Raw genomic sequence first — 23781 nt, forward strand, 5'->3', positions numbered from 1 at the left:
ACAAGAAGAATGCAAGGGGAACACAAGGAAAGCATGTCATTGTGGAATAGTGACCCCGTGAGAGAGGCGCGCGTGACGTCACAGGTAAACAAACCCATGTAAACAATCGCCTGACTCGGGGTGCACTGAGGCTGCGGGCCGAGATGGGAGCCATGGGTGACGCGCGGGGCTACCTGGAGCTCTCCCCGGACCCAGTAAGGTTCGAGCCAGTCAGCAAGGTCACCAATGTGTTCTTTGACGATACTAGCAAGGAGGTGAGTGGGCGTGGAGGGGGCGAGAAACGGGTGTGGGTGGGTTGCAAGTTGGCAGGTTACTTTTGGCCTGCTGGTGGTGGATACAGTGAGCTATTGGTAAAGTTCTTAATATATAGCGAATTATTTCTATGTAATTATCTAGGCTCACTTCCTGGTTTTATTTTATTTTTTTTTATTCTTTCGAGACCCACAGAACACTTTAGGTCATTATAGAACGAGTGATTGTGAGAATCTGGGAGAGGAAATAACAGTAATAATAATAGAAAAAATAGTAATGATAATGGTGGGAAATTAGTCTCAGATGATTGTCTGTTTTTGTACTCAAGACTGGTTATTGAGTGAATGCTTAGTGTTATTTTGGTAAAGCACCTCCCTGGCAGGACATGGGTTACAGGAGGTTGTGTGCTGCGGGATGCTTAATTGGATAGGTTTTAATTTCTTCACCATAAGTAGATTGTCATGTAGTTGTTAGAAGGAACTGTTTGTCCATCACGTGTCTCAGCCCGGCTCTTGTGACGCCATTAAGAGCCTGATTTATCTTTAATGTGTGTGTGTGTGTGTGTGTGTGTGTGTGTGTGTGTGTGTGTGTGTGTGTGTGTGTGTGTGTAATTAAGAGAAATGTATGATTTGTATTTACAGTGTTAGGATATTATTTAAAATCTGGTAAAGTTCATGAGACTAGGCACTATTTTATTCTATTCTATATATTTGATGATATTTCCTAAGAATTTCCCTCAAAGCATTGTCCATAACAGAGTAACACAGGGCAGCAGCTCACCTTACAGAAGCACAGCTTAGAAAATGTATTAGGAACAAATTTTGTACTCACCAGTGTGCTGAGACACTCATCACTTCATGTCCCCAGGGGTGTCTGAAACCCAGGAATTACTGCTTTAGTTTTCATCCTGCTTGTGACTGTAACATCTTTAGGTAATAAAACAGAGTAACAAAATGTACACCAGCTGACTCAAATCCTGCAGTGCAACTGGGTAGCTGGGGAAGAGAACACACACACAACCTACTAGTGATCCAAAGCAGAAGAGGTCACAAGAAGAAGGCAAATCCATACATACATACCCCTCCCTTAAATATAAAAAGTACAACCTGATAATAGCAAGACAATAATAGTTTACACACACACTCACATGCACCCTTGTAACAATACAATATAAATGGAGTGTCTTTTATTCCCCAAGCATACACACACACTCATAATAGTATACTAAGGTAGTGTGTTTTATCCCCAGGTGTTGAGTGTGCGGGGGGGAGGCACGCTGGGGGTGGTGGTGCGGGGGCAGGGCAGGGACCACACCTTCAGGATGGAGGACCGTGGCCCCATCTCCTCCCTCAAGTTCTCCCCCGACCACACCGTCCTGGCCGTGCAGCGCTCCAAGAATGCTGTGGTGGGTGTGGTGGTGCTTGGTGCTGCTGGTGATTGCTGGTGTGGTGTTGCTGATGAGTAGTTCAGGTTTATCAGAGTATATATTGTAAAGTGGGTGTATAGGAGATCTTTGGTTTAGTGTAAAGGAAACAGTGTTGAAAGGAGAGAGTATTCAAAGTAGAGTTTCACCAGGAAAAAAACAAAGGAAGGTTCTTTTTTCTAAGTTTTTGTAGTTTTGGAGAAAGCCCTTCTTACATAGAAAAGAATAAGCAAAGATATAAATATAAATCAAAATCAACCAGATATCTTCTAATAGTCTTTATAGATTCACATAAATTGGAATGAAATACATGTGCAATTGAAGTTAGGTTGATAATAATAAAAAAAAAATATAAAACTGCATCAGTAATCTGGCTTGTGTGTGTGTGTGTGTTTGTGTGTGTGTGTGTGTGTGTGTGTGTGTGTGTGTGTGTGTGTGTGTGTGTGTGTGTGTGTGTGTGTGTGTGTGTGTGTGTGTGTGTGTGTGTGTGTTTGTTTGTGCAGGAGCTGCTGAGTTACAACAATGGAGAGGTGGGTGCTGGCCTGACCCAGGAGTGCCGTGCCAAGTCTGCCACGCTGCTCGGCTTCATCTGGACCAACAATGATGACCTCGCCCTGGTGACTGACCATGGCGTGGAATTTTACCAGGTGTGTGTGTGTGTGTGTGTGTGTGTGTGTGTGTGTGTGTGTGTGTGTGTGTGTGTGTGTGTGTTTGTGTGTGTGTGTGTGTGTTTGATTGTTTTCCAAAGTCTAGAAAATATAAAATGTAAAATACTTTCTGCTCTAAGCATTCTAAGTAAAGGATTCTCAACCTGTATTTTTCAAGTGAATGTATACATTGCTGTTATTCATTTAATTTATCTTTGATTAGTTAATATTGACAATTGCTTAATTCAACTTTCTTACTAAGGAATGTTTTCCTGCTTTAAGAAACACCACTTTCACTACTGACATAATGTTTTAGATTTCCAGACAGCAAGTGGCTTGTCCCAAAGTTTGAATGATAAGATTTATATTACCATGACAAAAACAACTGAGTGCACACTAAGAAAAAACAACACAGTGCTCAGGAAACAAAGATTTTGAATCTCTTATATAGACAGAAAACAGTCAAACCAGATCATGTCTGTATCTGCACTGCTCTAATCCTTGTTATCAACCGTCAGATTCACACATAGACACAAAATAATATTAATGTACCAAATATTTAAGAATTCAGACCCATGGGAGTGTATCTCTTACCTGAAGAAATGAACACACTCCCCAACACTAACACAGTCCCATCCCCAACAGGTGAGCCGTGAGCGTCTTGGTGTGCGTCACCTGCGCAGCTACAGTGTCCCCTGCACCTGGTTTGTGTGGAGCCCTGAGTGTCTGCTGCTGCTACTGTGTTGTGGCACCTCCCCCTCTTCCACCACCCTGCAGCCCTTCTCCTTCAAGCCTGGACAGTCCACTAAGCTGGCCAAGTTTGAAGGTGTGTTATTACCTAATTGTGCCTTCATAGGGTTAAGTCAAGTTTGTTATATTCTGTTGACAAAAATATATACCAGGTTGGCAATCCCACATGGGGTTGCCCAGACAAAGCATCACATGCTCATACACACATCATTCACACTCTTGGCTCTATGGCAGGGGGTAAGAATACTGTCACTGTATTTCCTGCATATTGTAAGAGGTGACTAAAAGGGACAGAGTAAGGGAACTAGGAACCCCCTCTCTGTATGTTGTCCAGCAAACAAAGAAAAGCAAATATAACCTAACTTAACCTAACCTATCCAGTATAGTGCCCTACAAACCAAGAACAAACGTAACCTGACTTAACCAATCTAACCTATTCAATATAGCGCCCTATATAAAAAAAAAAAAATCTTGCCTATCTAAATCTTACCCACCCCAAATATAGCAGGGATAGCTGATATTCATGCTATTTAACCCCCCCCTCTCTGTGATGCCCCAGTGGAGGTGAGCGGTCCCGGCGGTCCCAATGCACCAGGAATCACGCTGGGGGAGCGCGACGTGTGTGTGGGGTGGGTGTACAGCCTGCCCTCTGTGTGTGTACTGCGCCACCCTGCCTCCCCCTCCGTCACCGCTGCCCTTGATGTCTACACTCAGAACAAGTATTAACATGTGTCTAGTTTTCATTAAGTTATTTGTATTTTTGTGTTTTGTCTCAGGCACAATATTGATGTTGTTTTGTATTTAGTATATATTTATTTATTTTTTTATTTATTTTTTTCTCTCAGGCACAGAATGAGTATTGAGGTTCATTTTGTTTTTCATCCAAATGTTTATGTATTTTCTTTCTGTCTCAGTTGATTATTCATGGAGGTATTTTTTTCTTTGAGGGACATTTTGTATTTAGTAAGTGTTTGTCTAGTTTTTTTCTCTCAGACACAGAACAAGGCTCATCTTGTTTTCATTCAGTTGATTATTCTTAAAAGCTTTTATTTTTCATATTTTTATCTTCACTAATTTTATCCTAGATTATTAATATGTATGTATTTTAATTCTTCTTTACTTCAACTACTTAGATTCCCAGTCTCCATGCTTCTTCACTCTTGTCCTATACTCCTGCTTCTTTCCCCTTCTGTCTTTCAACCCATTTCCACCCTTCTTTCCCTCTTATATTTGTCTTATATCCCTATTTCACTCCTTCTCTTCCCCATTCTTCCTAACTCCCATGCTGTCACACATTTCAATTCCCCAACCACCACTGATCCTGCACCTTATCTTATTCCTACTCCTCTTTCTCTTCCTCCTGTCACCTAACCCATTATCACCCTTCTTTTCTTCTCAAATTTACCTTATATCTTCACTTCTCTCCCTGACCTTCTGACTCCCATTCTTTCACCCTTGTCAACACACCTCACCTCACCCCACAGAGATAGCCAGTTCAAGAAGGCCTACACATGTCGCCTGGAGCTGACTGGGAGGTTTGCTGTCAACATCATCGACAGCCTCATCATTGTGCACCACCAGGCCTCAAAGGTGAGTGGAGGGAGGGAGTGTAGAGTTGGTGGGTTAGGACAGGGACCATTATTCTGAAACACTTCTGTCTGCACCTCAACTACATTCAAAGCCTCTAGTTGAAGTTACATGGATTTTCTTTATGGTGTTTTATGGTTCTAGTGATGGATTAAATAGGTTTTTATATTATTAGCTGGAGAAATACTCGAGAATTTGGCTGATCATCTCTTCCTTGACCCTCAAGACCTCCCTGCTGTTTGATGTGCTGGTGGGCGGAGGTGACGGGGGAGGGGGCATGACCTGGGTGTTCCCCCTCCCCCCGCCAAGGTCAGTGCAGCCCTTCTCTCTGGTGGAGGCCAGCGCGCTCCCCTGCCAGGCCGCCTCTCCCCCCTCCCTCCCTTGTGAACTGTATGCCCCCACTTGGGTTGTGTTTCAGGTGAGTCTTGGAGTTGATTGATTTTTTCTCTGCATCTCCAAAGTCTCTCCTTTCATTTGGTGTTTGTTTCTGTGCATTAACTAACTACTTTAACTTTACAGGGCTGCATCAATCTCATAATGTCTAATGTCCTGTCTTTTAACCCTCTGACTGCCACTTGGTATACCTTTCCCTAATTACCAGTCACTCTCAGACATCTTTACTTGTTCTACAGCCACACCCTTTCTTTAAATTTGGTAGAAATTGCAAAATTTATTCTTTTCACCTATAACTTTCTTGTAAATGCTTACAAAGATTTGATACATTGCATATGGTGATGATAATTGTCTCATATCAAAGGGTTAATACAATGTTTGTCATATTTTTTGAAGTCTGTGTGTATTATTTGCATACTCTGCTTCCTCAGGTGAGGTGTTGTGCTGGCCTGTTCCTCTGTTTGCAAAACTGCCTTTCTGCACATCATTATTTCCACTTCTCTTGTTAAATTTCTAGCTGTGTGTGTGTGTGTGTGTGTGTGTGTGTGTGTGTGTGTGTGTGTGTGTGTGTGTGTGTGTGTGTGTGTGTGTGTGTGTGTGTGTGTGATTCACCTATGGTCGTCTGTTGGTCACCCAGCCAGCTGTTCCCCTACGGAAAGAGCTCAGAGCTCATAGTGACTGATCTTCAGGTAGGACTGAGACCAATGACACAACGCACACCGGGACAGCAAGGTCACAACCCCATGGGCTACATCCTTTACCTACTTGCTGCTAGGTAAACAGGGGCTACACATTAAGAGGCTCGCTATTTTGCCTCACTGCGCCTGGGATTTGAAACCAGGCTTTCTTGGTTGTGAGCCGAGCATGCTAACCACTACACTATGTGGTGTGTGTGTGTGTGTGTGTGTGTGTGTGTGTTTCATGAAATTTTTGTAAGATTTTTAATGCATTTTTTGCTTAATTTATGTTTGTAATATTTTCCTACTTTTTGTTTTTTTGTATCTCCTATTACTGCTTTACTGTTTCACTGTCTACTATTGATCATAATTATGCATATGTATTTACTTTGTGTATTATGTAATTTATGATCAGTAAACTATCTATCTGTCTGTGTGTGTGTGTGTGTGTGTGTGTGTGTCATAATAATAATAATAATAATAATAATAATAATAATAAACGGTTTATTATTTAGGCAGTTAACAAACTGAAAATGTACATAGTGTGTGTGTGTGTGTGTGTGTGTGTGTGTGTGTGTGTGTGTGTGTGTGACTGATTCTTATCCATTTTTTATGTATGTATTGCAAACAGACATGCATTCATCCAGGTGTATGTGTGCATGTTTATGTGTTTCAGCCAGACATTGTGATAGATGCTCGGCTGGGTTGCATGTGGCACCTACAGCTGCGCCTTGACTGTCTGGCGGAGGCTGTGCAGGACAAGACGCAGCTGGTGGACTGCCTACTTCGAAGAAAACAAGGTACAGCACTCTCTCTCTCTCTCTCACTCCTTCATTCTTTTCCATGGAAAATTCTCTCCCTTTATCTTATTCCCAGCACCTTTCTCTCCTTCTTCCTCTTATGCAATCTGCTCCCATTCCTCTCTCTTTTTTTGTCACTCCTTTCTTTTCCATATAAAATTTTCTCCCTTGACTCTATCCTCACTTCCAGCACCTTTTCTTTTTCTTTCTTTCTCTTAAACAGTGCTCCCATTCCTCCTTTTCTCCTCATCCTCTTTTTTTTTTTGCTCCATCACTTCTTTGTTTTCTATATGTTATTGTCTCCCTTTACTGTCTTTCCTTTTATTCCCAGTATCTTTTCTCTTTTTTACTTCCTCGTATACAGTCTGCTCCCATTCCTCTCTTGTCTCTTTATCCTCTCTCTTTTTTTTCCTGTTGCATCACTCATTGCTTTTCTATATGTTATTCTCTCTCTCTCTCTCTCTCTCTCTCTCTCTCTCTCTCTCTCTCTCTCTCTCTCTCTCTCTCTCTCTCTCTCTCTCTCTCTCTCTTATTCCCAGTATCTTTTTTCCTTCCTACTTCCTCTTATACAGTCTCTTCTTATTCCTCTATTCTCCTCCTTGCCAACATCATTCTTCTTTCTTTCTCCAAGCATAAATCTCTTCATCTCTCCTCTAAACATCTATTAACACATGACACCCTTCCCTTTTCTTACTTCTCCCTTACTCCCCTATTCTTCCCTGGTCCACTCTTATCTTTTTCTTCCTTAACTGTTTCCCTTTTTCCTTAGCCAGGCTCTCTTTTCCATTTTTTTCTTGCTAGGTTCTCTCTTTTCCCTTTTCCCTTGCCATTTTTCTTTTCCAGCCACTATCATCTTTTCTCTAACTGCTTTTCCATCTTACACAGTGTACTTTCTTTTGTCCTTTTTCAAGCTAGTCCTTCTGTTTACCTGTTTCCTCATTGGCTGTATCTCCTTTCCACTCTCTTTGTAACTTCTCTCAAGGACTATATTTTTTTTCTTCTTTCTTAACTGTTGTCCCTCCCACCTCACAACCAAGTCTCTCCTGTTGCCAGTGTATTTTTTTTTCCTTTTTCCTGAATGTTTTCCTTTTCTTAGCCAGGCTCTCTCTCTTTCCCTTTTTCCCTTATAATTATCCTTTTCCTAGCCACATTCTTCTTTTTCCCAAACTGCTTTTCCATCTTACACAATACACTTTCTTTTTTTCTTTTACTGCTAAGCCGCTTTGTCCCTGTAGCTTTCCCCAAGGACTACGAGTATATTTATTTTTCTCCCTCAACTAACTGTCATCCCTCTTCCTTCACAGCCAAATCTCTAATGCTGCTTATCTCCTTGTACCTCTTCCAAGGACTGTATTTTTTCTTCTCCCTCCCCTAACTGTTGTCTGTCTCACCTCACAGCCAAGTCTCTGGTGCTGCTGGTGGTGAGGAAAGTGGTGGAGTCAGGACAGCTGGCCTGCCTGGGACAGATATTCGACAAGATCAACGCCGCATACAGGCAGCACCTCAACACCATCCTCCAGTCCCAGGTATGCCATCAAAGGCTGTGTGGTGGTGATGGTAGTGTGTGTATGTGTGTGTGTGTGTGTGTGTGTGTGTGTGTGTGTGTGTGTGTGTGTGTGTGTGTGTGTGTGTGTGTCTGGTGGTGGTGTGAGCTGTGGTGAGTGATGTATAGTGGGTGAAACTGGGAGAAAATAGACATGAACATTTGATTTATGCTCATGTTCTGAAATGTATAAGACTCATCAGCACTGTTTTCATTGGCCACAGAAATGACTTGTAGCATTCTCTTGAGTGTCTTCCATTGATAAGCCAGAGTCCTTGTTAAACCACCACTAGAATTATGGAAACACTCTCGAAAGTCCCCTTCATTAAACATTTCATAAAGTATGTTAAAAGTAATAGAGATAGGATGCTCAAATGTTTGGAAATATGGTCTTTAGTGAAGTGAGATTGTCTGAAATAGTACAATGAACAAATTATATAAATAATTTTCCTTTAGTGGGTTTGTAAACAACCACTACCATTGACTACATCATAAAGGAGGAAATTTATAGGCTAATGAGAGGCATGGATATCGTATTATGCAAAACAGCAAGATTACTTAACGCTTTCACTGCTATTTGGCACATGTTTCCTTAATCACTAACCACTGTGCATCATATCTTCTTGTTCTACAATCATTTTCAAACATTGTACTGGCTAGATATTGCAAAATCTGTTCCTCTTTATCCCCTTCTTTCTTGTAGATGCTTATAAAGATTCCACACATGAATTTTTAGTGCTGTGAATTGTTGCACATCACAGTGAAAGGGTTAAAGAAGTCCAGTAAATCAGGTCAGCTTTGTAGATTTGTCAACACCACTGCCGCTTATTACACCACAAGTCAAGAATGTGCTTAGGCTTATGTGGGATGGAATTTAAATAGGTTCTGCAGAATTAGACATGTTTTAGGCCTCTGTATTCTGGGGACATGGGTAACAGTTACACAAGTCCTGGGTGGGAAAGGTGGAAGAAAGGGTAAGTAAAAAGTCTATTCAGAAATATTCATCCTCACAGTTTTTCTTCTCAGTAGATGTCAAGGTTTTGCTTTTGAAGACTAACACTGCCACCCCCCTTGGTACTGGTGTGTTTAGGAGTGAGGGTTCCTATCATAGTCTTTCCTTTGGTTCCTTAATTGTAAAGCTTAAGTAGTTGTGTTTATATTAAAGCTGCCCCCTTCATCCCCCCTCCCCTGGCCCCCCCTGCCCCATCACATTGCACTCTCACTCCCTCCCTCCATCCCCTTCCCAGTCATAATGTTTTTTGGTCCAAGGAAAATGATATATCACAAATGTGTTTTATATATATTTTTTTTCTTTTTACATATAGAAGTTACATTTTTTCCTCTTTAGATGACAGGCTTATTATTTTTTTTCCTGCCCCAACTGCTCCTCTTAAAATTTTTCTCTTCACTTTCAATGAATTTTTTTTTTGTGAATAACTCTCTCTCTCTCTCTCTCTCTCTCTCTCTCTCTCTCTCTCTCTCTCTCTCTCTCTCTCTCTCTCTCTCTCTCTCTCTCTCTCTCTCTCTCTCTCTCTCTCTCTCTCTCTCTCTCTCATGCACTTTTCCTCTCCCATGCTTGTCTACCCAGAAGTCAGGTTTGTTTCTGGTGAGTGTTTCGGACATTTTTAGAGATGCTTGTTTGGTGTTGCCTGCCTCTCACTCAGTACTCAGGTGTGGATGATTCGTACACTCTCTCTCTCTCTCTCTCTCTCTCTCTCTCTCTCTCTCTCTCTCTCTCTCTCTCTCTCTCTCTCTCTCTCTCTCTCTCTCTCTCTCAGTCCCTTTTCTTCATCCCTTTCTCTTCTCTCTTTACATCTCTGTCCCTTTCTCCATCCTTTCCTCTTCTCTCTTTATCTCTATTCTTTTCTCCATTCCTTCCTTTCTCCCTTTATCTCTGTTCCCTTCTGTCAGTTTTTCTGTCTGTTTCTCTCTTATTCCAGTGTTTCATTAGTTTAGTTCTTCAATCAAACCTTAACAAAGATTGCCTTCGAAAACATTGTTATTACTGAAACACTAATTTTTTCACTTACAAAGTAACTGAAATGACCGTCTAAAATATCATTGTTCATGAAACGCACACTTTTTTTTGCTCCTCTTCATGGAGTAGGTTAATGTTCTACTTGCCTCGGAGGGATACATTAGGTCTGCTGACTCTATGTATTCTTGTGTGGTTTTTGATAGTCTTCATGGGTGTGTGGGTGATTGATTTGTTGTAGGCTCGAAAGATTATTCTGGTTGATTATTTGATGAGGTTGAAAAGAGATGAATAAGTGCGAGTAATGGGTAAAGGGATTATGCTATTATTATTCTGTTAGTTTGCTGGATGAAGGATTATAAATGACACTGAGGATATTACTACTTCTACTACTACTACTACTACTATTACTACTACTACTACTACTACTACTATGACTACTGATAATAATAGGTGTAGGTAGTTTGGTGTTTGTTTACCTTTACTGCTGCATGTTGGTATTATAATGAGTGTTGTATGCTATGATTAGTATATATTAATGTTGTAGCTAGAAAAGAAACCCATTTGTATACCACTGATGAATATATTGTTAGTTCAGTTATTTGCATTCAGGCTGTGGGGAGGCTTAATCTGTAACATGTGGGGTTGCAGGGAGTGAGGGGAGGAAGTTATTACTCAGTTATTATTCTTTCTGTATACTCCACCACACTGCTCCTTGCCATGCCACACCACACCACACCACACCACACCACATCACACCACAATATTTACATTTACTTCATCATACTACTTTACACTAGACTGCCTCACTACATTACACTACCACACTGTTCCTTGCCACACCATGCCACACCACACCACCTAACCTCATTACCACACTGTCTCACACCACCACACACCTCATTACCACACTGCCTTACACCACCACAGCTCTTTGCCACACTGTCCCACACCATCACACACCGCATTATATGTACAAACACTTCATCACACTTCTCCACACTACACTGCCTCACTACCCCTCACTACCACACTATTGTACATGACACTACACTTGTCAGTACCTTAACACACTGTCCCAAATTACACTATACCACTGTACCCTCCGAGAATAAAAATGAAATACTATTACCAGCTGAACACACACACACACACACACACACACACACACACACACACACAGACACACATACACACACACATGGTCTGCTAGCGTAGTGGTTAGTACACTTGGCTCACAACCTAAGGGCCAGGGTTTGATCCCCTGGGTGGACGGAGATTATTTGGGTGTGTCTCCTTACATGTGTAGCCCCTGTTCACCTAGCAGCGAGTAGATATGGGATTAAGTCGAGGAGTTGTGACCTCATTGTCCCAGTGTGTTGTGTGTCAGTGGTCTTGGTCCAACACAAAGATTGGTCAGTATGAGCTCTGAGCTCTTTCCATGGGGGATGGCCAGCTGTCTCAAGAGAGACCAGCAGCAGACTGTACAGTGAACACACACACACACACACACACACACACACACACACACACATTAAATCAAGAAAAGGCAATAAAAATAATAAACAACTTAATCCAAATACATAAAAAATACACCAGTTCTATCCATTAATCCATCTCATCTCCATCCTCTCTTCCTCCACCACCTCCACACAAGATGGGGGAGAGTGTGAGCTTCTCTGCTGCAGCAAGTGGAGGGGTGGAGCGGCGTGTGGTGGTAGTGGAGCAGGCAGACATGTACAGCGCTGTCCTGGCCCCACTGATGGAGGAAGCAGAGAAGGTGGAGAAGGAAGGCAAGGCTGGTGTGGGAGACAAAAAATGTGAGTGTGTGAATCAATGAGTGGATGTGAGTGGATCATTGGGTATGTGTGTGTGGTTGGATGTGTTAGTAAGTGGATGAGATATGTTTGAACAAGTGTAAGTATGTGAAATGTGGTTAAATGTGGAATTGGATGTGCAGTGTGTGTGGGTTGCTTTTGGGTATATGTGAGGCGTTCTTGAGTGTTTGTGAGTGTTTGGGGGTGTTTGGTTGCATATGTAGATTGGCTGATGGCATGTTAGCAAGCATTTTATCCTCCTTCCCGCCACAGTGTCAGTCCGAGCAGTGGTGGGGGTGGTGGTGGAGTACACACGCTCGCTGGGGGCAGTTGGGGTGACTGTGCAGCATTTCCTCTACGAACTGGTGATCAATGCCTTGGTGCGTGCCAGACACTTCTACCAACTTCACCAGCTGCTGCAGTACCATGTCCTGGCTGACTCCAAGCCCCTGGTGAGTGTGGGCTGGGAGTGGGTGTGACATAAACAAAATTCTCAGGGTCAGTAATGTGGATAAGACAAGAAATAATAAAATTAAAACATGATAAAGTTAGGTTAAAAAAAAAAAAAAAAAAGGAAGAAATTGGTTCTCAAAGGCAGTGGTGAGTGTGGTACAAGCAAAATCCTCAGGGTCAGTTATGAGGATAGGACAAGAAATAATAAAGTTAAAGCATGATGAAGTTAGGTTAAAAAAAGAGATAGGAAGGAAATGGTTGTGTAAGAGGATGGTAGATGAATGAAATAGACTAAGTAATCAGGTTGTTAATGCTGGGTCATCAGGGAGCTTTAAAATAAGGTTAGATAAATTTATGGATGGTGATGATAGGTATATACTAGTAGGTGAGTTTTAGGGTCAGACTTGGAACCAATTACCATACACTTTTCTCACAGGCTCAGTGCCCCAGCTTTTGCAGAGTAGTCAAGGACAAAATTTGATGCACCATTTTATACTGATATTTGAAATTATATAAGCTGGTAGAAAGAATCTATTACATTATGCCACTGTATAAAATATTAAGATCTTGTGGTAAACTGGTTTTGTTGCCATTATCCTGTACTTCATCACCATTTAATAGGTAGACAGGCATACACACACACACACACACACACACACACACACACACACACACACACACACACACACACACACACACACACACACACACACACACACACACACACGTGTATATACTGTGCATTCCATCTTCCATGAAAGTTATAATTAATTTCACTCTCAACACCACTGATGAAAAAAAGACAAATTAAATCAAAATGCCACCTGACAACATGCATACATACACCATTGATCCTCCCACTCTCCCAGGCATGTCTGCTGTTGTCCCTGGTAGGGGTGTACTCAGCGGGGCAGCAGCTCAGCCTGGACATGCTGTGCCGACTCAACACAGCGCATGATGAGATCATTGAGGTGTTGCTGTCACAGCGCCAGGTGACACCAGCCCTCAGGTGAGTGTGTGGGGTCTCAGCCTCCCTTGCTTCCCTTTTATTTATTTATTTATTTTATTTATTTATTTATTTTTGGTGGCAGTATTGTAGTCATTTAAGTAGTAGTATTAAGTTGTCATCAGTGACTTACTAAACCATTGACTGTCTGTCAGCAGGTGAATAGCTATGTATGTGTTGATATGTTTCTTTGAGGTTAAGAATGCAAGAATTTTTTTGTTTAGTAAGATTTCTGAATAAAAATATAAAGAAAATATTAGTACCTTAAAAACCTATCTATATACTTTGTATATAGATATACAAAGATATACAAAGATGTTGTGTGTGCAAGACTATCTTTGTAGTCTCACAAAGGATGGCCAAGACAAAGCACCACACACACACACACACAACATTCACACTCTCAGCTCCATTGTACCCCTTTTCTTTTTAAAAATACTTCAGATACATTGCAGAGGAAAAACCTAATTCTGAAATTGATTCCAATTTCCATATTTCCATTTTTAGGACTGTTTTTAATATTTATAATTCGATTCTGTAGTTGATTCCAGTTTCCAGATTTCTACTTCTGAAAATGGCTTATAATTAATGTAGCCCTTTGTAAGCTGTACCTCACCTCTCCCTGTAATGTGTGGCAGGTATGCACGCAGCGTGGGCCTGGCGGAGTCTGTGTCGGCCCGGAAGTTCCTGGAGGCAGCGATGGGTAGCGGCAGTGACCAGGTGTTCTACTCCACCTTCACCTTCTTCAGCCTTAGGAACACCCGGCTGAGGGGCAACCCAGCCTTTGCTAAGGGTGGGTTGGTGCTTACTGGTGCTGTTTGTCTTCTTTCTGCTCTTGTTGTTATTGCTATGTCTTCTTTTTCTCTTTATTTAATTTTTTTTCTTTTTCTTTTTATTGTGTTCCTTGTCTTCTTGTCATTGGTGCTACTTCTTCTTTTCTTCTTCTCATTTCATTTTATATCTTCTTCTTGTTCTTGTCTTCTTTGTCTTCTTTTTCTTCTACTGTACTTATTTATCTTCTTGTCTTCTTTGCCTTCTTTTTCTTCTACTGTACTTATTTATCTTCTTATTTCTTCTTGTTCTCCCTTATGTTTCCTTCTTGTTCTAACTCATCATCTTTTTCTTCTCCTCCTCTTCCTCCTCCTTCTTCTACTCCTCCATAAAACAGCAGCATCAGTTTATACATTCTTTCATTCAAAAAATTTATGTGCCTTTTTTCTTTCCATATGGCTGGAGCATTAGAAGCACCAGTGTGTCAGTGTTTACTCTCTCATGCCGAAAAGAGAGAGGCCATCACAATATTTAATCTCCCATTCTGAATGCTGTTCCTTCCCTCTCTCTCTCTCTCTCTCCTTTCCAGGTGAACATTGTGAGGTCTTTGTGGAACATTACAAGAAGTTATTTGGAGAACTACCTGACTACAGCAATCAGCAGTTGTAGTTTTGGTTTGGTAATTGTAGCAGTAGTAGCAGTGGTGGTGGTGGTGGTGGTGGTGTAGTAGTAGTAGTAGTAGAAGTGGTGGTAGTGGTGGTAGTGGTAGCAATAGTATTAGTAGTAGTAATAGTAGTAATAGTAGTAGTAATAGTAGTAGTAGTAATAGTAGTAGTAGTAGTAGTAGTAGTAGTAGTAGTAGTAGTAGTAGTAGTAGTAGTAGTAGTAGTAGTAGTAGTAGTGATAGTTAATAGTGGCTGTAGTAGCAGATGAAATACTGTATATTGGTAATCACAGGGAGAACAACAATAGTAACCTAACTGTGAGTAATTCCAAGAGCTTGTCAATTAATGAGATACAAATACACGAGAGAATGCTCCACAGTAGTACAATGGCAGTGGCTGGAGTGTTAGCAGTAGCAGCAGCACCAGTAGCAGCAGCAATAGCAGCAATAGAAGTAGCAGCAGCAGCAGCAGCAGCAGCAGCAGTGGCAGTAGAAGAAGCAGCAACAAATCAGATATATAAAGAAAAGACAACAAGATCACAATGAATCAACACATTCTCAGATCACAGTCTCCATATATTTGGAAAAATAACAAAAATCACAATATCTGCCACAAAAAGGCTCATTCCAAAGGACATTACAGAAACAAGTGGCTGTGCATGTCCATTTCAGGCCATCTGTCAGTGCAACTCTTGAGTGTGAGAGGATGTACGTGATGTGAATGTTTGTACCTTCTTTTGTTTAGTTATGTTGTGGAGACCTTGATCTCAGGAACTTGAGTGGAGACAACGGTGATGTTGGTGTTGTGTGGTGTTTGAGGAGTCACTTGTTACTGTTGTTGATGTTTGTGTTTCCTTTACAGTGCTATGAATGGTGACTGAAGGGAAGGGGATGTGTCTTAACATGTTGCAGTGCTCTGAGAGTGAGAGCATTGTGTTTGTGGCTCTTGCAGTGAAATGTGTATGTTTGCATGTATTTTTATACTGTAAGAGCACTCAGCCTTCCTGTATCCCCCTAAGATTATGAGAGCTTTATTCTGTCCATATGTCTTGTACGTTTGTATGTAGATCACGCCTTATGAATTTTAACCAATATCTCAGAACAGTGGGAGGTGTTGTCATCTGCCACTTAGACACATGCTTCACCATTCACATCAAAACTTTTCTCTCCTTTTAATTGTTTTACTGCTATGGTTAATATTTAAGTCACAGCTCTGTAAAATTATAAAGTATTTGCATTGGCACAGAGGGAAAAAGAGAGAATAGGAGGTTAGTTTGATCTTTTCTAGGCTACAGATCTATTCAAGAGACTGTAGTAAAAAATAATGTCTAAACTGCTGCAAATGATTATGGATGTAATAGTCTAGCAGTAAAAAGGTAAACAATTGAGCAACTAACCCTTACACCTAAGACCATGCAATCTCAAAATGGTCCATTGCTCCTCCCTATATATTTTGTCTTATTTGACACACTCATACACACATCAAACAAATTCTTAGCCTTGTCAGCCCCTGGTGGAAAGGAACAGTCTCATGAATCACCAGCAGCCGATGGGGTAAGGAGTGTGCATGATGTGTGTATGAGTGTGTGGTGCTTTGTCTGGGCCATTCTGTCATATGTTGTCTAAACCACTCCAATACTTTTCTCACACATCCATCCCACAGCAAATATCATGTCTGTTTTGTCTTATCTCTATTATTACTGTTGATTTGGCCTTTCTACATCCTGTGAAGGCTTATAAAGGTAGATTTAAAGCCTGCAAACTTCTTCCCAGTTTAATCCCTGTTTGGTGTCACTGTTTCTAATGAGCATTTTCCACATGTTTCTATCTAGGGACATTCTTTCATCTAATCCTTTGTCCCTCATATCCCTGTTGGCACAGTCCCTTCACCTGATCCTTTGTCTTCTTCTTTGCATTCCCTTCACTTTTATTTCCATGACTTCTCTTGCATCATGTTCCTCTCCATTTCTTCTCATCAATGACTCAACCATCTTAGCCTTGCTCCCTGAACTTATACACTTCAAAATTCAGAGCCTGTAAACTGCTATAAAAGAAACGTCAAAATTTTTAAGGTTTGGTCTACAAGTGAGTGGTGTGATTGTTGGGCCTCTCACCTTGCCAGCCTCCATGTAAGACCCCTCATGTCCCTGCTAGTGTGCTAGAGTGACCTGTGGGTGACCTGATGCTGTATCCACTCCTTCCTCCTCCCCACAGACCTGCTGCATCCTACCCTGTCCTTTGTGTGTACATAAGGAGCAAAGCAGAGACATGAATTGTACAGTATAATATTCTGGTTCTTTTTGGGAAGTGAGTGTTTCTATCTTTGTTCATTCAGTTTAGTTGTACAGTTGCCTCAAGAAGTGACTGTACAGAGTGTTTAAGATAAAAAGTGGATATTAGGCAATTATTTCCACCTATCACATCTCTAGTAGTATCAGACAGTTACCTCCACCTATCACATCCCCAGCTCTCTCAGTTCTTCTTTGTCTTTGTGGAGCTAATTGCTTCACACATTAATTTCTATCCAATTTATCCACATGAAATTCATAGCACTTGGTGATATCAATTCTTGAGGCCAACTGTACCTTATAATATTCTGACTCCTTTGTAAAACTATACCTGCACATATCACAGAGAGAGAGAGAACCAATCAATCAAAGTGTATATGACTCACACCCTGCATTGCTGACTTCCTTCAGACACACAGAGGCTATATGAGTGATCTCAAGGTGACCATGAGTGGCAATGTGTGTGTGAGTGGCCAGACTTGGGGTGGGTGGGGGGGTGCTGGGGCTGTGATGAGTAACTTTATGAATCTATGCTTTGCCTTTCATTTTATTTTCTGTGTGAGATACTGCTTTGTGAGGTGTTTCTATATGACAGTGAGGGAGAGAAAGGACCCCATTCTGAAACACTTCTGTGCTGCACCTCTACTACTTTCAAAAGGCTCTGGGTGAAGTTACACAAGTTTTTTAATGGTGTTTCTATGATTCTGGTGACAGGTTAACAAGATTTCTACACTATGAACAGGAGAAACACTTGTGAGAACTGGCTAATCATCTCTGTGGCCTTTGAGAATAATTGTGGTGAGAGAGCCAAGGTTTCTGAATATGAGCAAAAAAGAGAGAGAGAGAGAATGTGAGGGAAGTGCATCAATCAGGCACATGTATATACTATCCACCACCCAAGGCAGATCATTCATCTGACCCCTAGTCAAACACCACAGGCCACAGTCTCATACATTTCAGTGTCCTGTCATGACTACCTTTTAACAGGCTCTAGTGGAAGCTGTTTGGGTTTTCAAGGGTGTTTTCATGATTTCAGTGATGGCTTAACAAGAATTCTACATATTTAACAGGCTTTGGTAAAAGTTGTTTGGGTTTTTAAGGATTTTCATGATTCTATTGATTTAACAAGGTTCTGGGTCATGAATGGAAAAAAAAACACTTGAGAACCTGGCTAAACATCTCTGGTATTTGAAAATAGCCCTTGAGAGAGAGAGAGAGAGAGAGAGTGAGAGAGAGTGTGTGTGTGTGTGTGTGTGTGTGTGTGTGTGTGTGTGTGTGTGTGTGTGTGTGTGTGTGTGTGTGTGTGTGTGTGTGTGTGTGTGTGGCGATTATTTAGCCCAGCACTATTGAATTTTAATTTCGTGTTGCTTCTATTTTTCTTTCCTTCCCCAGATATTTATCAGCTGTTTCACCCTCAGCTTGTTGTGTAAGCTTGTTGTTATTAGGTCTTGTTTGTATGTATTCCTCAGTATATATATATATATATATATATATATATATATATATATATATATATATATATATATATATATATATATATATATATATATATATATATATATATATATATATATATATATATATATATATATATATATATGTATATTGGTTTTATTTCCTATAATGTTATGTGTATGTGAATTGCAAATGCCATATGTAATTTTACTGTGTGTGTGTGTGTGTGTGTGTGTGTGTGTGTGTGTGTGTGTGTGTGTGGTTTGTGATATTTTATTACTATATCATTATTATTATTACTATGCATAATTTATAAATCAATAAAATAAGAACTTTCCATGTTATTTTTATTTTATTCCAGATATGATGCAATCTAATTATTCATGTATTTGTTTTATATCTTATCACAAAGCTTCAGGGAGGAGAGAAAGAGAGAAAAGGAAAACAAACAAAATAAAAATAAGTGAAGTGAATAAATAAAAATAAAAAAAAGAAAAGGAGATATGAAAGAGTAAGAAATATATAATATATTTCAAGAGAGCAGAAACACACATAACACTGCAAAATTAGTTTAGGGGGCAAGGAGATGGAGGGAGTAAAAGTGGGACGAACGAAAAGGAGTAGGGCACAGATAAAAAGAAATATTCACCATTAATTCCTCTCTTCCTCTAATTCTTCACTCACTCCTAATCCTTGTTGCTTATCTTTATTCTCTAAGTCTGCGCATGTTAGAGTTGGCCAGGATTGGGTTAGTCGTCATTAGGGTTGGGTTGATCGTCGTCACGTTTTGTCGGGTTAGGGTTGGCTGTCGTCATGTGTCTCTGTCGATGGGTCCTACTAGTTTCATCACAAGGAAAAGTCCGAGGGAGTCACCATACTCGAACTAGCCCGCGATGAACTGTGCAACAAAGTATTCCTCATCATGCAGTTCGTCAGCGACGAACTGGAGGAGGGATTCTTCATCGTAGTATTCGGCCGTGTGATATTCTCCAAGATGGTATTCACCAGCAGGAGACTGGCCATCAGAAGACTCGAGCATGAGAAATTTGGCAATGGGAGCCGCCGAGGGGGCTTGGCTACCTCTGGGGCAGCGTGCACCCCATGGCAGGCATGGGCTTACACACCTACACTGTCTGTTGCATGTTGAGAGAGAGAGAGAGAGAGAGTTAATCACACACACACACACACACACACACACACACACTGCTTAGTGTAGTATAGTGGTTAGTAGACTCAGCTCACAACTGAGGGTCCGGGTTCGAATCCGGATGCAGCGAGGCAAATGGCCGGGCCTCTTCATGTGCAGCCCTTGTTCCCCTAGCAGCAAGTAGGTACGGGATGTAGTCCCGAGGGCTTGTGACCTCGCTGTCCCGTTGTGTGGTGTGCGAATGGTCTCAGTCCTACCCAAAGATCGGTCAGTATGAACTCTGAGCTCTTTCCGTAGGGGAACGACTGGCTGGGTGATCAGTAGACGACCGTAGGTGAATGACACACTCACCGTAGAAACAGACGTAACTGTGGAAAGGAATTACAGTGGGCAAGGAGATGGAACAAGTAGAATAAGTGGGAAAGGGGTGGATGTGGGGAAGGACAAAAAAGGAGTAGGAGATAGGAAAAGGAATACTGATTCCCCTCTACTGTTTCTCTGCCTCTAATCCTTCACTTACTTGCTGATCACCTAATCCTTCACTTACTTACTTGAATCAAATCTGTGTGTGTGTGTATATATATATATATATATATATATATATATATATATATATATATATATATATATATATATATATATATATATATATATATATATATATATATATATATATATATATATATATGATGAAGTTCCGAGATACAGTAGTTCCTCTATTGTATCTATAAAAAAAAAAAAAAAAGGAACATCATCTATCAACATACCTATCCTGGGGAACAACCGTTTTTAATAAACTTCATTCAGGTCGGAGGGCGGCGCGCACTGTTCACTGCACTTCATTGGATACAACACATGGCTGGAGTCTGATGGAGTGACGACTCTACACTTACTCCACAACATGCAATGCCTGAAGATGCACTGAACATTGCGAGACGCCCCCCACCTCAGGACAGTATAACACACACACACACACACACACACACACACACACACACACACACACACACACACACACACACACACAACACACACACACACACACGAAAATGTGTGTTAATTATTCCCATTCTCCTGTGACTGCTGCTGTGAAAGGCTGCCTGTCTTATCATCGAAACAATATCCAGTAGACAAAGGTGTGATCATTCACATTTTTGGGGGTTATTTGTTTATTTTCGTGGTTAATTCTAGCTTTCCTTCACATCTGAGTCTGGAAACACACGCAGGTTTAACTAAATATTGATGTAGAGGCAAGTAGGTAGGCAGGAAAAATGACCGTCTCTGCCCTTATTTTTACGTACAACAATTAATTTTGAAACCCGCGAGAAGAAAGACGCCTAGACTGGACTGCACTATATATATTCTGACCTGCCATATACTTCAACTAACACACTGAACATTGACGGAGAAAGACTGGAATGGAGAGATGTCCCGTGTCTCAGTACCATGATGACGTCACTGATGACGTCACTAATTTACGTCCGTTAATCCATTTTGAAATCAACCCCTCGAAAAAACGGAGCTAAACTGGAATGCATTATATATTCTGACTTCATAAATACTTTAATAAATATCTGGAATATAAAAGCATATCCAGCCTGAATAATAATAAAGAAAAATTCAAGAAACGATCTGTAATTTTACGAACGGGGCCACAAACACCTTTTAATATCGAGATGGAAAACACAGCCAGAATAGATTATATTACATATTCTGAATGCAAAAAAATCTATACTTTCCAGATAAATATAGAAAATACGAATTCCTCGTCGAATAAAGAAGATAATTTCTCAAATCTAGCAACGGTCTTATTTAAGGTTTGAAAATACGAATAGTTAGACTAGATTTTATTGAATATTATTACTTGGGATGCATTTCTTATATTTTTTAAGTCTTAAATAAAACACTAAAACAATCCTAGACGTGCTAATAATAAAAATGAACATTTATTAAATGACGAAAGTGTTATTTTTACGAGCAACAAAAATACATCTAGACACGATCTTATTGCATACTATAACTTGTTTTACTTTTCTATTAACAAATTAAATATCAAAACAATGCAAACTTCACTAATTAAAAAGAAAAGATCGTGATATAGAGCCGAAGTAGTTTTTTTTCACCAATCCTCCGTACCTACTCCTCCTCTCCCCTCCTCCTCACACTCCTCCTCTCCCCTCCACCTCCACCTCGTCTACCTTCTCCTACGCAGCGAGCCTTTAAATCATCTGGAAACACCTGCAAAACCTTCAAAATTACGCTACATATGTGGCTGGAAATTTTTAGCTTAGCTGCTGCGGGACGGGGCGAGGATCGGAGGGGCTTGGCAGGGCTCGGCGGGTCTGGGCGCCAAGGATACCGTGGTGTGGTGGTGTGGTGTGGTGTTGTGTGGTATGGTACGGTGTGTGGTGGTGGTGGTGTGGTGTGGCTGTGTGGTGTTAACGCTCCACTTCCACAAGCTTAACTGTCCTGTGTTTGTGTGTATGTGTGTGATGCCGATCAGTGACGAATCACAAAGCTGTATAATTGGAGTTTAAGCCTTGAACTACCACTTGGTGTGTGTGTGTGTGTGTGTGTGTGTGTGTGTGTTTACTTTGTTGTTTAATTTACTTTGTATTTAATTTTTTTTTTCCTAGTGTGTGTGTGTGTGTGTGTGTGTGTGTGTGTGTGTGTGTGTGTGTGTGTGTGTGTGTTTAGTTTGTTGTTTAATTCACTAAGCATGTAAGTTATTATTTTTTCCTAGTATGTGTGTGTGTGTGTGTGTGTGTGTGTGTGTGTGTGTGTGTGTGTGTGTGTGTGTGTGTGTGTGTGTGTGTGTGTGTGTTTGCAAGCCAATCCGTGTGTACAAATCAGGACTCCATCAACGTGTTTGTTCGTTTGTCTGTTTGTTTGCCTGTGATCCTCTGTGTGTGTGTGTGTGTGTGTGTGTGTGTGTGTTACTTCAACTGTTTATGTGTATGTATATAAGAATGTATGTGTGTATGTATGTATGTGTGTGTGTCAATTAAGCCACACCTCTTTTGTCAGCCCCACTCCATGTCCGCCTCCCCATCCCCACTCCCTCCCTTTTTCTACATTTCTCACACCCTCTCCCTGCAGTAAATAATATTCATAGAGTATCATTCACACAATTTCGAGTAAGTGGGCATAGTTTCGCGTGTGAGACTGGCAGGTGGAATCAAAGAAACAGAGGTCGACTTTGAGGTGAATGAGAGGCTGTGTGTGTGTGGAGGGTTACAAACAGAGAGATATGTAGTGCAGGATTGTCAGTTAACACAGCGACTTAGGGATCAATACCAGTTCTCCACTTTAGAACAATTGTTTGGGGATCAGTTTACGCCAGAGATTATGTGTAAGATTGTTCATAACATTTTGACCATATATTAAAGACGTAATAAATTGTACTTGTATTTAATATGTTTCACACGATTGTGGGATTAGTGAGTATTTGATAATTATAGTAGTGCGTAGATGACATGAATATGATTGTTTATATATATATATATATATATATATATATATATATATATATATATATATATATATATATATATATATATATATATATATATATATATATATATATATTTTTTTTTTTTATAAACAAGGGTCCTAAGATTATATACTTCTCCAGTGTTAATGTTTAGCTCGTTTATTTTGTAATAATAGACTTCTAGTAACTAATAGATGATGGACTACAGTTAGGAAGTGATAGTAATTTAATATTATATTGTAGATTATGTAATACTATTATGTACAATCCATTGGTATTATCTGTTTGCTGTGGTCAATAAAATATCTATCCATCTATATCTATCTATCACTAGTTGCAGGACAGCTTCAGCTTCTTGTATCTTCCATCTTTCCCTGCCCTTACACCATCACCCTTCCAGTGCTTAAGGTGTGTGTGTGTGTGTGTGTGTGTGTGTGTGTGTGTGTGTGTGTGTGTGTGTGTGTGTGTGTGTGTGTGTGTGTGTGTGTGTGTGTTATATACTGTCCTGAATATGCAGGTTAAGAGAGAGAGAGAGAGAGAGAGAGAGAGAGAGAGAGAGAGAGAGAGAGAGAGAGAGAGAGAGAGAGAGAGAGAGAGAGAGAGAGAGAGAGAGGGGGGGGGAGATGAAGGAAGAATGAGA

The 23781-nt window shown here is 40.6% G+C and overlaps 1 protein-coding gene and 2 long non-coding RNA genes across 4 annotated transcripts in view; 1 reads left to right on the forward strand and 2 right to left on the reverse strand.

The window, feature by feature from the left end:
- The window catches only part of LOC135104876 (uncharacterized), a 106402-nt gene that overhangs the window by 28441 nt on the left and 54180 nt on the right, over positions 1–23781 (reverse strand). Inside the window, exon 2 of the long non-coding RNA XR_010270577.1 lies at positions 1084–1125. This is a non-coding gene — a long non-coding RNA (uncharacterized LOC135104876). The remainder of the gene's footprint in view (positions 1–1083; positions 1126–23781) is intronic.
- Positions 89–17184, forward strand: LOC135104875 (regulator of MON1-CCZ1 complex-like). 2 transcript variants are annotated; one of them, XM_064012594.1, is made up of 15 exons: positions 89–254; positions 1502–1657; positions 2179–2322; positions 2968–3148; positions 3632–3791; positions 4557–4662; positions 4886–5077; positions 6406–6529; positions 7928–8055; positions 9661–9678; positions 11705–11867; positions 12138–12316; positions 13187–13326; positions 13962–14116; positions 14684–17184. In XM_064012594.1, exons 1-15 carry the CDS (start codon positions 144–146, stop codon positions 14761–14763), a joined length of 2037 nt encoding a protein of 678 aa, XP_063868664.1. In that variant the 5' UTR covers positions 89–143; the 3' UTR covers positions 14764–17184. The 2 variants fall into 2 exon arrangements, with proteins under 2 accessions (XP_063868664.1, XP_063868665.1); XM_064012595.1 differs by lacking the exon at positions 9661–9678 and having other exon boundaries at positions 91–254.
- LOC135104877 (uncharacterized) lies at positions 9515–14074 on the reverse strand. The gene is made up of 2 exons (XR_010270578.1): positions 13940–14074; positions 9515–12327 (listed from the first exon to the last, which is right to left on the reverse strand). It is a non-coding gene; the product is annotated as an uncharacterized LOC135104877 (long non-coding RNA).

This window comes from Scylla paramamosain, chromosome 11 (assembly GCF_035594125.1).
Source record: "Scylla paramamosain isolate STU-SP2022 chromosome 11, ASM3559412v1, whole genome shotgun sequence".
Lineage (NCBI taxonomy): Eukaryota > Metazoa > Arthropoda > Malacostraca > Decapoda > Portunidae > Scylla > Scylla paramamosain.